This window comes from Dasypus novemcinctus, chromosome 18 (genome assembly GCF_030445035.2).
Source record: "Dasypus novemcinctus isolate mDasNov1 chromosome 18, mDasNov1.1.hap2, whole genome shotgun sequence".
Classification (NCBI taxonomy): Eukaryota; Metazoa; Chordata; class Mammalia; order Cingulata; family Dasypodidae; genus Dasypus; species Dasypus novemcinctus.
In genome coordinates this window covers 48,293,461-48,307,789 of record NC_080690.1, presented here as the reverse complement: position 1 = coordinate 48,307,789, position 14,329 = coordinate 48,293,461, and the positions used below count along the sequence as shown (strand labels likewise).

General features: G+C 35.2%; 1 protein-coding gene across 3 annotated transcripts in view; it reads right to left on the bottom strand.

Moving 5' to 3' along the window:
* The window catches only part of URI1 (URI1 prefoldin like chaperone), an 89,505-nt gene that overhangs the window by 16,363 nt on the left and 58,813 nt on the right, over positions 1-14,329 (bottom strand). For all 3 annotated transcript variants that reach the window (XM_058280082.2, XM_004479055.5, XM_071209188.1), the window contains 2 exons: positions 10,736-10,814; positions 9,682-9,817 (listed from right to left, as the gene is read on the bottom strand). In XM_058280082.2, the coding sequence (XP_058136065.1) occupies positions 9,682-9,817; positions 10,736-10,738 (139 nt within the window). In that variant the 5' untranslated portion in view covers positions 10,739-10,814. The remainder of the gene's footprint in view (positions 1-9,681; positions 9,818-10,735; positions 10,815-14,329) is intronic.

Below are 14,329 nucleotides of genomic sequence, written 5' to 3'. Positions count from 1 at the left end.
TCACTGTTGTGGAGACAATGGCTATGGGAGTTGCTGAAGGCAGGGAGAGGGAAAAGAGGTGTGATATTGAGGCATTTTCAGGACTTGGTGTTGTCCTGAATGATATTGCAGGGACAGATGCAGGACATTATACATCCTGCCATAACCCACTGAATGGACTGGGAGAGTATAAACTACAACATAAACTATAATCCATGCTGGGTAGCAATGTTCTAAAATGTACTCATCAAATGCAATGAATGTAACACACTAATAATGAAAGAAGTTGTCAATGTGGGAGGAATGGGGGATGTGGGGAGTGGGGTATATGGAAACCTCCTATTTTTTATTGTAACATTTTGTGTGATTTATATATCTTTAAGATAATAAAAAAAAAAATTATAGTCAGCAGATATGGCTCAAGCAACTGGGTGCCTGCCTCCCACAAGGGAGATTCCAGGGTCATTTCCCAGTGCCTCCTAAAGAAGACCAGATGACACAAGGAGCAGGGAGCAGATGTGGCTTAAGTGGCTGGGCACCTGCCTCCCATATGGAAGGTCCTGGATTTGGTTCTGATGCCTCCTGAAGAAGACAAGCAGAGATAGTAAGTGGATACAGTGAGCAGACAAAGCAAGCAAAGACAGCAAGCATAGACAACGAGCAGAAGAGCAAACAAACAATGAGCAAACAAAGAGCAGAAAGATGAGGGAGCCATCTCAGGAAAATATATATATATTATAGCCAGAATTTTGATGGGAAAAAAATACATGATTTCAAAGAAAAAGAAATCACCTCAAAAGTCATAACAAAGAGGTGAATAACAGGAGAAGGAAATTAGCAAACAAATAATATTAAAAATTTCTTATACTGAAGGACGTGAGAGGCCTGATACCAGAAACATTCATCAAACATCTAACAGGTGAATTTTTAAAGATCTATAACAAAGTACATCACTGTGGCATTTTGAATCATGGAGTTTGGTAAATAGAGGAATCTGAAGCTTCCAAAGAGAAAAAACACTGCATACAAAGGAAATAATTGCACTTTCAAAATTCTGAGGGTTTGAAAATTGCGTCCAACCTAAAATTCTAAGAATGAAACAGTAGAGTGTAAAAGATATTTTCAGACATGAAATATCCCATATCACCCATATCACCTTCCCAGAAAGCTACTGAAGGCTATACTCCAATAAAATGAGTGAAACCTTCAAGGGGAAGTCATAGAACCTAGGGAACAGGAAATTCTCTACAAACATGCTCAGATTTTTTCAACACTCAAACGAAAAAACCTTCCCTTAAATAAAACTACAATAAGGTACCATTTTCACCATTCAGATCAGCAAAATTTTAAGTCTGATGATACACTGGGTTGGCAAATATGTACGGAAAGTCACTCTCCTAAGATTGGCACTATCAACATTAAGAACACGTAATCCTTTGGGCTAGCAATTCAATCTAAGTTATTTATTTGACAACTACAGGTAAAGAAGTACAAAATGACATATACACACCACACATACACAAAATGGTTATTCATTGCAGTGCTGCCTGTAATAGAAAACACACACACACACAATAAAATACACAAGTAACTTAAGTGCCTATCAATATGGAACTGGTTAAATAAATTATGGTACATCCATATAATACAATGCTATGCAGCCATTAAAAGAATGACACAATAAGTTGCAAAGTGTCTACCAACTGAGAATGTGTGAGCAGAATATACCTGGAATGATAAGGATGAGACAGACAAGAGTGACTGGGGGCGGGGGGGGATAGAGTGGATGTCAAAGGACAAGAAAAGAAAGAACGCTGATTTTTAATTAAATACCCTTTAAATTTTATATCATGTACATGTATTACCTAATCAAAAAAATTTTTAATTAACAAATAAGGACTGCCTGTGAAGGACCCGGTGTGCTTGCCTAAAGACTTTTACAATTTTTCTTCCTTTATAAATTTAATAAAACAAAACAAAAAGCTATATTTAGTGTTTCCAATTTCTCTTCACCCAAACTATGCTGCTTTCTTCTGAATGTGTCTAAAAAATGTACTCCTAAACCAAGACTTGCCATAGACAGAATGCTCTGTTAAATAACACTACATTTTTAAAAAGTTTTTCATAATCAGTAAGTTCAGGAATCACAGTTTATTTTTTTTTTTTTTTTTTTTTTTTTTTAAAGATTTATTTATTTATTTAATTTCCCCCCCTCCCCTGGTTGTCTGTTTTCTGTGTCTTTTTGCTGCGTCTTGTTTCTTTGTCCGCTTCTGTTGTCGTCAGCGGCACGGGAAGTGTGGGCGGCGCCATTCCTCGGCAGGCTGCTTTTTCTTTTCACGCTGGGCGGCTTTCCTCACGGGCGCACTCCTTGCGCGTGGGGCTCCCCCACGCGGGGGACACCCTTGTGTGGCACGGCACTCCTTGCGCGCATCAGCACTGCGCATGGCCAGCTCCACACGGGTCAAGGAGGCCCGGGGCTTGAACCGCGGACCTCCCATATGGTAGACGGACGCCCTAACCACTGGGCCAAAGTCCGTTTCCCGGGGAATCACAGTTTAAACAAAAGCCAAGTGTTATTTTTCATGACAGGACTTCTAAGAGCATTTAACATGCCAATGTGCGTATGACTCTCCAGTAGAGGGGGAGGATTGTGCAGTGGTGGCCACACTTCTGTGATTAAGTTAACAAGACCCACCCCTCACCCTAAGAAATAGCAGGTTGCCTCTGGGCACTTATTCACTGCTTTCCCCCAACCCTCACCTCCAATCAGTACCCAGTCCTATCAGGCTCTGAAATTCTTCTTGCTCTCTTCTTCATTAGCCTTATAGCCAATACCTTAGATTATGACCTTATTCCTACATGCTCAATCTTATACTAAAAACTGAAAATAACCTTACCACAAATATGAGGATTGAGCATGCATTTCTGAAAAGGAAGTTTAAAAAATTATAAAAATAAGGGTATCAGATAAATCTCTGAAAGTGAACAACTTATTATCTTGAAGACACAGAGAAAAATAAGCCTCCCAGAATATCTCTATATAAGGAAACTCTATCAAGATCATACTATAAATAAAATTGTTTAACATTAATCACTGGACTAATGACTTTAGAAATAAGCCAAATGACTGTTGTGATAGCCAAAAACTCTAAGACATGGTGCTTAAATAATAGAATTTCAAGTCATTCTGCAACTATATACAAGTCTTCAGAGTGGCTACTGTGAAGACAACTGGAATCAAAATTACTAAAACTATGTCTCTATAGTATAGGCCAATGATTGAATCTGATCTCATCACTTGTCCCTGAGGAAACATTCCTTAAAAAAAACAAACCTTAGAAAACCTTAAAATTTAAAAAAAGAATTCAGATTTCAAAGCACATACTTAAAGTAAAATAATGTTATAAAAACCTGTACTAATATCTAACCAAATATTTTAAAAGAGTATTGAATGCAAATTTAAGTCCTGAATAGAACGTATGGAGATGGCTCCAAAAAGTAAATGGTACCAGGAAGATTGAGAAACAAGACCAGAGTTTGAAGTTCCAATGACAATTTACCATTCCCCCACTCTGGTATTGCCTGCTCTAGACTCAAAGGGATGTGTCGACAAAAAGAGCTCCAAAAGAAGTCCTCACTTTCTAATCCAAGGGGAATGAATGCAAGGGAGGCCCTATTGTTCAGAGAGTGAGGAAAAGTTCCTGGCTTTTTTATTTATTCCTTTTTCACTCTTGCTCCATCTCCCAGGCAACACTAAGACTGAGGCAGCAGCACAGTAACAGAAGTTGCAGTCAGTCAAGCACCTAAAACTGATAAAGGGAAACCCTTCTAACCAAAAAAGCTATTGTCCCAAAAGTATGGAAGGAATCCCTGTTACTTTTTATTCTCTCTCTTGCCACTAGACCCTGGAAACAGCCACCCTCATAGGAAGTATACAACAAAGCAGGGAAACTGAAGTCCAAGCTTTCTGACCAGAGGGCTGAGAAAGAAGTTCCCAGGGACCAGAAAGTGTCAGGAAAATCAGAGAGAAGGAAGAGCAAGAATAAATCCATGAAACTATGAATGAATTCCCAGTTTCTTCACCTCTGAACTGATCATGTGTGGGTCTGATCCTTATAACAGCACATTTGAGGCTTTTACAGTTTCCCTGACCGGAAACTGGCTAACACACACATGGGACTGTTCAGAAGAGCACTGCAAACACTTTAAAAATGGAACTGACATTGGAAACTGTGCCTACAGAAAGATGGTTGACACTAGCAGCTTGAACCTAACCAGGTCTAAATATAGCCTTCTAAAGCAAAATAGGGTCAATATTCTCTCAGGATGTAAAACTCAAGAGTCTCCAAAACTGAATCCAGAACTACTCAGCATATGAAGACACTCAGATACCCGTGACAGAATACCAAAAGAGCTAAAATTCATGGCATAGAAGGCCCAAAAGAAGAGGAAAAAGAGATAGGGGCAGAAGGGGGAAAAAAACAGATGAAAACTTCCAAAATCTAGTCAAAGTCATAAACATACATACTCAAGAAGCTGTGATAACATCAGACTATATCCAATCAAAGAAATCCATACCTATGCACAATATAAAAATTTTTAAGAGAAAAACCCTTAAAGGTACCAGAGAAAAACAGCACGTGCATTTGATATATGGTAACAATTAATTGAATGACTACAGATTTTTCATTTGAAACCATGGACGCCAAAAGAAAGTAGAACTGTTTTAAAGTGCTGAAAGTTATTACCTCTCAAGCCAGAACTCTATAACCAGGAAAAATATACTTCAAGAACAAAGGGGGAGGAGATGTGGCTGAGTGCCTGCTTCCTACATGGGAGGTCCCGGGCTCAGTTTCCGGTACCTCCTACAGAAAGAAAAACAAATTAACCAAGCAAGCAAATGAGGGAGCTAACTCAGGGGAGCTGATGCATTCCACATATGAGGTCCCAAATTCAATCCCTGGCACCTAAAAAATAGATAGATAGATAGATAGATAGATAGTTAGATAGATAGATAGATAGATAAATAGAAAAAAAGGAGAGGAAGAGGAGGGTATATGAGAATCCCCTATATTTTTAATATAACAATGTAATCCAAAGCTTCTTTAAAAATAAAAAATATATATTTAAAAAAAATAAAAGTAGAGAGTGGATGTAGCTCAAGTGGTTGAGCACCTGCTTCCCACATATGAGGTCTGGGGTTCAATACCTGGTACCTCATAAAAATATGTATCTTCATACATGAAGAAAACCCAAGAGAATTCCATGCCAGCAGAGCCTGCTCCAAAAGAAATGCTCAAAAAAGTTCTTCAGGAAAAGGTAGTGATGCCAGAGGAAAATGTGGAACAACAGGAATGAAAGATATGGAATGAAAGAATGAAAGGAATGAAATGTGGAACAACAGGAATGAAAGACAGTAAGAATGGTAAAACTTTGGGTAAATGTAATAGACTCCTGTCTTCTACATTCTTTAAAATATATATGACAATTGAAACCAAAAATGGTAACACTGCTGGATGTTATATATAGATGTAATACAAATGACAATGACAACATGAAGGGAAGAAGGAAAAGGAATGACATGGTGGTAAGGTTTCTATATTCCACCAAAAGTATTACAATAACTCTAAGACTATGAAATGTTAAGTGTGCATATTGTAATCTCTAAAACAACCACTTGGAAAAAAAATTAAAAACCCACCAAGAGATAAAGTTAAATAGGTAAAATGAAATTAAAAAAATAAAAAATTAAATTAAATAATCCAAAAGAAGGCAGGAAAATGAACAAAAACAGAGGAGATGGGGGGAACACACAGAAAAAGAAAATGCTAACTCTTAAATCCAAACATCAATCATTACATTAGATTTAACTGATCTAAGCACATTAACTGAAATATAGAAATTGTCAGAATGGACTTTTTTTTTAAGACCTACACTCACTGTCTACAAGAATTCCACTTTAAGTACTATGAAATAGATAAGTTTTTAAAAAAGGATGGAAAAATATATACCATGCAAACACTGAACAAACAAACAAAAAGCTGGAGTGGCTTTTTTAAATATCAGTAGACTTCTAAAGAAAATTACCAGGGATAGAGGAAAATACACGTTAAAAGGATCAATTTGGCAAGATGATATGACAACCCAAAATGTATACTCATTTAACAACGAAGTTTTAAAATACACGAAGCAAAAACTAATAGAGTATGTTACTAAAAAGAAAAGCTAAAAAAATGTAGCATGGGACTGTATAACATAGTAAAACCGCATGTGAAATATGAAAAAAAAAAAACCAAAAAACTAATAGAACTGAAGTAAGAACTGGCCATAACCAATTATCTGCTGGGAAAAATTGAAGTTACAGAATGTTCCACTCAACAACAGTAGAGTACACATGCATCACCAGTGTACAAACACTCAATAAGATAGAGTATACCCTGGATCTTAAAAACAAATCTCCAGAAATTTAAAAGAATTGAAACCATAAGCGATATGGTCTATGTCCAGAATGGAATTATATTTGAAATAACAAAAAGAAACCTGAAAAAAATCTCTAAACACTCAGAAATTAGATAACACATTTCTAAACCAGGGTTTAGCAAACCTTTTCTGTAAAGAGACAGAAAGTAAATATTTTAGATTTTTGAGTCATATAACAACTTCTGCCACTTTTTTTTCTTTATTAATACATACAACCCTTTAAATCTGTATAAAAAGCAAACAAACAAACAAAAAACAACTATTCTTAGCCATACAAAAACAGGCTAAGGCCTGTTGGACAGGCTATAGTTTGTCCACCCATGTTCTAAATAATTAAAATGAGTCTCAAGAGAAATTAGAAAGTATGTTGAACTGAAAATGAAAATACATGTCAAAATGTGTGGTATGCAACTGAAGCAGTTTAAGGAGAAATTCATATAACAGGAAAATGTTCATATGAGAAACTATAAAAAGAAACTGAAGGGAGGAAATTTAAAGGGGAAAAAAAGAGAATTAATAAAACCAAAGCTAGGTATTGAAAAGATCAATAAAATCAGTAAACCTCTAGACGGGCTTTCTCAACTTCACCATTATTAACATTTTGGGCTGCATAATTATTTGTTGGGGAGGGGGGCGGGGGGGGGGGGCTGGCCATCCTGTGGACTCTACGATGTCTAGCAACATCCCTGGCTTCTACCCATTAAATACCAGTAGCATCCAATTGTGACAACCAAAAACATTACCATATTGACAAATTTCCCCTGGGGTCTTAAATCAAACCCTACCCAGTTGAGAATCACTGTATTTACCTAGAGGGACAAAGAAAAGAGAGAAGGCACAAATTAACAAGATCTGGAATAAAAGATGGGACTACCACTACAGACCCCAAAGATATTTAAATGAAATTAAGATAATAATAATAACACTGTATAAATTTGACAACTATGATGAAATAGATCAATTTCTTGAATGTCACTCATACCAAAATTCTCCCAAGGAGAAAAACATAGTCTGACTCCTATCTATTAAAAAAAATTGAATTTGCAGTTGAAAAGCTTCCAAAATGGTGGGAGAGCTACATACGCTCAGTTGTTGAGCACCTGCCTCCCAATGACAAGGTCCTGGGTTCAAACTCTGGTACCTCCTTAAAAAATAAATACATTTTGACCACTTTTTTTTTTTTTTTTTAACATTCAGTGACTTCCTTCCACTTTCCCAATTACCTCAGTCAACAGTGAGGTAACTATGTTTAATTTGTAATACTTCTACCTGAAGAAAAATAGAGTACATTTTCTTAAGAAATGTGAAGTACAATAAACTAAAACATTGTCTTCAGTTATTATTATAAAACTGTGAATAAAACAACTTTCTAGAGTTCATCATAGTAAGTTCTCAGGCATTTATGTATTTTAAAAATTATTTTAGGCAAATATTGACACCATCATGCTTTGGTCACTTCACAAAACGGTATTTGACTACTGGAAAGTGTTTTACTCTTTCGATTCTATTTCATAAAAAGTATTCCCCCACTAAGCTGTCATAACTGATTCTAAAAAATTTTCTCACTTAAATATCCACGTGAAAATCAAAATGCACAAACTTCAACAGGCCATAAACTGGTTTCATATCAGGAGCCCACACCAGGTAAATCAAGAATGATTTCCCCATGAGAAAAGGCCTTTACGAATGAATTATACCCATTCTCTTTCCTCTAACATACATGATTTATTTTAATGTAGTAAAGTCAAAACAGAATTATCATTACCAGAAACTATACACACAGACCTAACAATAAATTTCTGATTAATGCCACAAAAAATCAAAATATATGTTAATTGATACATAAACTTGGAGGATTTGATTTGCAATAATAGTCTCCAAATAAAGTTCTCAGAATTCCGCTGAGTGAGTTCTATATCTAGTATTCACTCACATATAAGTAAAATGATCAACTTTAGAAAATTCAGCTGTTACTATCTAATATAACTTCATTTATATTGGAGAATTCTCACAAAACATATTTTCAAAGACACATATAACTTAGTAGGTTAAAACAGAGGTAGGGATGATATTATACTATCAATTTAAATATGCTATTACAGAAATAAGAACACAGATTCAAAATTAAATGAACCTAACTTTAAAGTCAATGAAACTAATCTAGAACCCAGGCCAAGCCATCCTAACCAAAAACTATGTGTGTGTTGTATGTATGTACATATGTATGTATATACCAACAAATAATATGGTAAACAAAACTAAAGAACTTATTACAATGAGGCAGGAACGTCAAAGTACTTAGCAAATATAATGTTGCCATTTTAGGTAGCATCTCTCCACATCTGGTCTCCTCTGTAAAATGAAAATATTATTTCGTCCAAACCAAAATGCATGCTTAAGAATTGTTTCTACTGGGTAGCAGATTTGGCTCAACTGATAGAGCATCCGCCTACCACATGGGAGGTCCAGGGTTCAAACCCAGGGCCTCCTGACCTTTGTGGTGAGCTGGCCCATGCGCAGTGCTGTTACACGCAAGGAGTGCTGTGCCGTGCCATGCAGGGGTATCCCCGGCATAGAGGAGTCCCACATGCAAGGAGTGCACCCTGTAAGGAAAGCCACCCTACGCAAAGAAAGCTCAGTCTGCCCAGGAGTGGCAATGCACACACAGAGAGCTCGCGCAGCAAGATGATGCAACAGAAAAGAGACAGATTCCCAGTGCCAAGAAAACAAGTGGACACAGAAGAACACACAGAGAATGGACACAGAGAAAAGACAACTGGGCGGGGGGAGGAAATAAATAAATAAATAAATGTTTCTACTTGTACTAATAGATATTTCTCAGTGTTCAATAACCAGAAACTAAATTATTTGTATACTATATGCAAAATTAAGTTTATGAGAGCAACTAAAACAAACAGCTTATAAAATATAAAATGACTAATTCTTATGTCTTTCTAACTATATAAACCATGTGTAATGACTTTTGCACTTTGTAATTTCTAGAAACATGACAATATGGGTGATATTTCCAACCCAGATGTCCACTCCCAGTTTATATTCTCAAATTTTGGTTCTACTCAAAGTATCTACCAATCCAACTAAATCACATAGAGCCTAGACTAATTACAGAAGGTAGTTTTGGTAACAAACAGCCTATTAGCATGGCAATTCATGAACCAATACACAGAGAGCAAACAAACATCATTTATAATTGGTACATACGTTCTTTCCTGTGTTCAACTAAGCTTATAGCTTGCTTTGCTGAGCACTTTGCAAACCAGTTGTCCCCAAGTAAAACAGTGACTTCATTAGTATGGACAAGTTTTCCTGGCATGAAGGCAAAGGGGCCAAATGGTACCTATTATTTGAAGGGGAAAAAAAAAAGGCAAAAAATTAAAAACACTAAAAAATATATTTATGAAGCATAGCATTAAATGTCCTAAATTATTGAGGTTCCTTTTCATCTATATACTGGGGAAAATGTCAACGTCATAAAAATTTAACATTATATTAAAATTTCACTATGAAAATCTATAGGAAATTGTTTTAGATTAATAAATCAATGTTAAAACAGAAAAAAAATTAGCACCATAGTTACAACTTTTAGAGGAAGTAGTAGTATTGTCTTTGAATGTTTATACTTTTCATTCATTCAATATCTAAGAAAAATAAAAGTGAACTAGGTAGTGAAATATTAAATTAAGAGATCTCTTTGATGAAGAAAACTGAAAATTATTTCCAGTAAAATAGCCATTTTTACAAAGCAGGAATTAACAAATAAATATCTTTAAAGAGTATACCTAAAGTAGTTATATTTGCAAAATATTTGTGCTAGTATATCAATAACAAAGCCTTCTTGAGAAAGAATATTCATGCCATGAAAGATTCTAATCCAGGACACATGAACAGGTCACTATGTCAACATTAAGATCATTAAGACAAAAATTAGCAGCACTTTTTATATAAAAATCAATATCCTTGAGTTTAATTCTATAAATAATATTAATGGCCTATTCCTGCTCTAACAGGAAACAACTAAGTGCCATATTTCTGTCATAAAGATTTGCAAACAAATACAACAAATATTGTGCTAATATTTAAGTCATTTATGTCACTATAATGTGATAATTTAATATAAATCTTGAAAAACTAACAGAAGTAAATACCAAATATCACTACAATCATGTGAGTTTTTAAAGTAAAACCAAATAAATGTTCCTTGCTACAGCAGTTCCCGCTAAGTACAATTACTTCAAAAGGAACACACCAAACATACCATGATATTGTAAGACAACTTATCAGGCAATGTACTGAGTCTTTCTTGAAGGGCATTATAATCATTATCTACCTTCTTCCTGTTGACAAAAAATACCAAATACAAAATAAACACACAAACTAACAATTCTTCCAGCAGACTATGTACCATAAAACAAACAGGAAACTAATTTTAGTAATTTAAAGATTAAAGTATTTTTTATTTTAAAATCCTGTTTTTACAAAATTTATCAATGGCTTAATCTACCATTTATTTATTAGATAAAGAATTAAGATTCCCAGGGACTCTGGCTTTTAGAAACAGAACACTCACATCTTGATAATGAATTAGTGTTTCCTAAGGTATAAGATCCTTTCAACTAAATAAAACGTGGAAATTAAGAGATACAGTAACGCATGCATAATTCTTTAGATGGAAACAGTAACTCAAGATGAAGGAAGAAAAGGTTTAATAAAACTTTTGAGGGGAAAAACAAGTAGCTGTGGAGCAGAAATCATGAACATGAAATCTCATCACATGCTTTAGTCCTCATCAGAAAACTTTAGACTGAAAACTTTGGTGTCATCAACCCTTCAATTATTTATACTAATGTGATTAAGTTGAGGCAGAAATCAACCAGGAACTAGAAGAAATTAGGTAGAGGTAATACAAAAAGCATTTCAATTGGGCTTTGGAGTCTTCTATGTTTTATCAAAACACAGTTACCAGTAAGTTAATTTCAAACAACCAAAAGATGTAATTTTGTAGAAACAAAGACAGTCATTAGTTTCCCTGCTGAGAACCTCACGTAATTCCTACTCCTGCTGGAAATGGATAGCCCTTCTTTTTGAATTGTACCAGGCACCAGCCTATGCAGAGATGCCGGTTGTCAAATCTAATCTCTGGAGATTAGGTTTTAGGGGTTCGCTGCTAGGATGTGTGCTACAGGCAAAGACAAAGCACTTAAGAACCATGTGTAGAGAACCTATAAATGAGTCTAACTCTGTTACACTGGGGAGCATAAATTTCAAAGTAAGGCCCACTGACAGGTTGCCAAATTCCTGAACTATCTGCCCCTGCTTATATCTACAGAGCCCTCAGGAGTTCTTCTGCCCACTTTATTTGAACCCATAATTAGCACTATACTTGATAAACATATGTCCCAGAGACTTAAATCTTTTGTCTTTCCATGTGCCAACTGAGCCCTAAATCTCAGCAGAGTTGCAACACCTACTCTACAGTACATTGGACTCACCCAGGACACCGAACAAGGAGATGTTGATAGATAAAGCCCATCCCAAGGAACAGAGAGTATGTTTGCAACTGCAAGCAAGATAGCTCCATTCAACTGAAAGGGGGATCGAAACCCCCTTTCAACTAGAAGCAACGTGGGCATTACCTTCCCCAAATCTTCAAGATTGGGGAATAAACAATGGACTCAAGTAGACATTATTATTCTACTACAGACTTGTTATTCTAGCAATGGAAGAACTCATCATTGATATGAAGGCAGTGGCCACCAGAGCTTTTGAGGGATGGGAGAGGGAAGAAGAGGTATAATATGAGGGCATTTTCAGTACACTGGAGTTGTCCTGTATGACAATGCAGTGACAGATATAGGCCACTGTACATTTTGTCATAACTTACAAAATTGTGAGGAGCAAAGTGTAAACTATAATGTAAACTGTAGTCCATGGTTAACAGCAATGCTTCAATATGGGTTCATCAAATGTTCCACAGTAATGAAAGATGTTGTTAAAGTGGGAAAGTATGGGAGGGGGAGGGAAGTGGGACATATGGGAATCCCTTATATTTTTTATGACATTTATGTAATCAAAAGCTTCCTTACAAAAAAAGGCAGAGCACTGAAATATATGTAAGCAGAGGGTACTGCCAATTTTTTAAAAATAACAAAAATAATAACTAAAAAGCAGTCACCAACTCAGCAAGTAATTTAAAAGGGCGTGTAGATATTGTCAAATTGAAATAAGGATAAACTGTAAATATGCAATTACTCTCCAAACAATAAACATGATTATAATCATGGAATTGGTTTCAGTTTACTCCTTAGCTCCCCTAAAGCAACAGTAGCACACTTAATAAAAATTATCTGTCTGAAAAATCTCAAGAAATTTCATGTTATTCATCCTAAAAATATTCCTGTTATAAAAATGCCCATTATGAACATTTTCTTCTTACAGAAGAGAAAGAAGATGGAAAAACCATACACTGAAGAGAATTCAGATTTATATCAAGGTCAGGTAAGCAATGAATTTAATCTAGGTGTTTTGACCTGTGTTTTTTACAAGCAAGCTCTTTCATTTTCTAGTATTCAAGTGTTTTATGTTAGCTTTCCCCCAAAATACTTTTTGTAAAAAAATTAATAAACATAAAATGTCTTTATTCTGTTTAAGCTAAAATTCATCCTTCTGGATAAATTTTTATAAGGGTAAAATGCCACAAAACTTCACATAAGACTATGTACCATAAAGAAGATGGCTTATGGAGTCAGACCCAAGCTCTGCCATATAATGAAGGAACCTTAGACTTAGTATTCATATCTTCAATGGGTAAAGTGAAACAATGCCTGACTATATCACAAGTTCAAGAAAATTGAATATAAAGGGTTTAACATCCTGTCTAGCACTGAGCAACTATGTTGGTTCTAATCTTTATAATGAAATATCAAAAAATACCGATTCTAAAATTTTCAAGAAAAAGAGTATGTTATACTTACCAAGATAAGATTTCACTATGTTAAACCCATTCTATCTTATACAAATAGCAGGACTTAATGTATAGCTGAATGTAACCATCTGGGGGCTTTAAAGACAGGGTTGTGTAAGCAATAAATGGGATGATATCTATAAAGGGATGATATGGCTGAGTCCCTATACATAGTTAACATTCAATTGCCCAATCAACTTTGGAATATTAACTGTCTGTTTATATGTTTTGGATAGGTAATCTTACAAATGCTCAAGGGCTATATATCAGCTTAGATGTCCAAATGTTCCTATGATTAAGAAGCTAGTATTAAAGCTGGCTTTTAATTTTTCTAATTTTGCTAACTACACCTTGAAAAAGGAAGTTCCTAGCAAAACATCTTTTGTACATTAAAAGAAGAGTAGGTTCAACCAGAGTTAATTATCATAGGTCAATTCCAAACCAAGTATATTCAGTTTTAAACATTATTAATAATTCTCTTCAGAACAAAACTATGGACAAGCTGTAGAGCAGTTTGAAATCAGTATTGCTATTTCTAAATTTTAATTTATTTTCTAAAAATAAAAAAAGAAAAGGGAAGATCATTTAAAATGCAGCCCATGCAGAAATCATTTTCAAAGGGGAGCCATTGGGAGCCAAGCAGTGTCTGTGGGAGAAATTATGGCTTGAGGAACTCTCTCTAAAGGTCGCACTAGTCAAATGGTAAGGAAGGAGCCCTTGGTCAAAGAGTGATCTCCAAACAGTTTCTCTAATATTTGGGGCTTACATAATCCCTTAAACAACACAAAGCCTATACAGCGTAAAATGTAACAGTTACTCTAATAACTAATATGTTACAGAAGGTACATAAGAGATATTTGCTATAAAATTTGAATAGATTTTTCTATT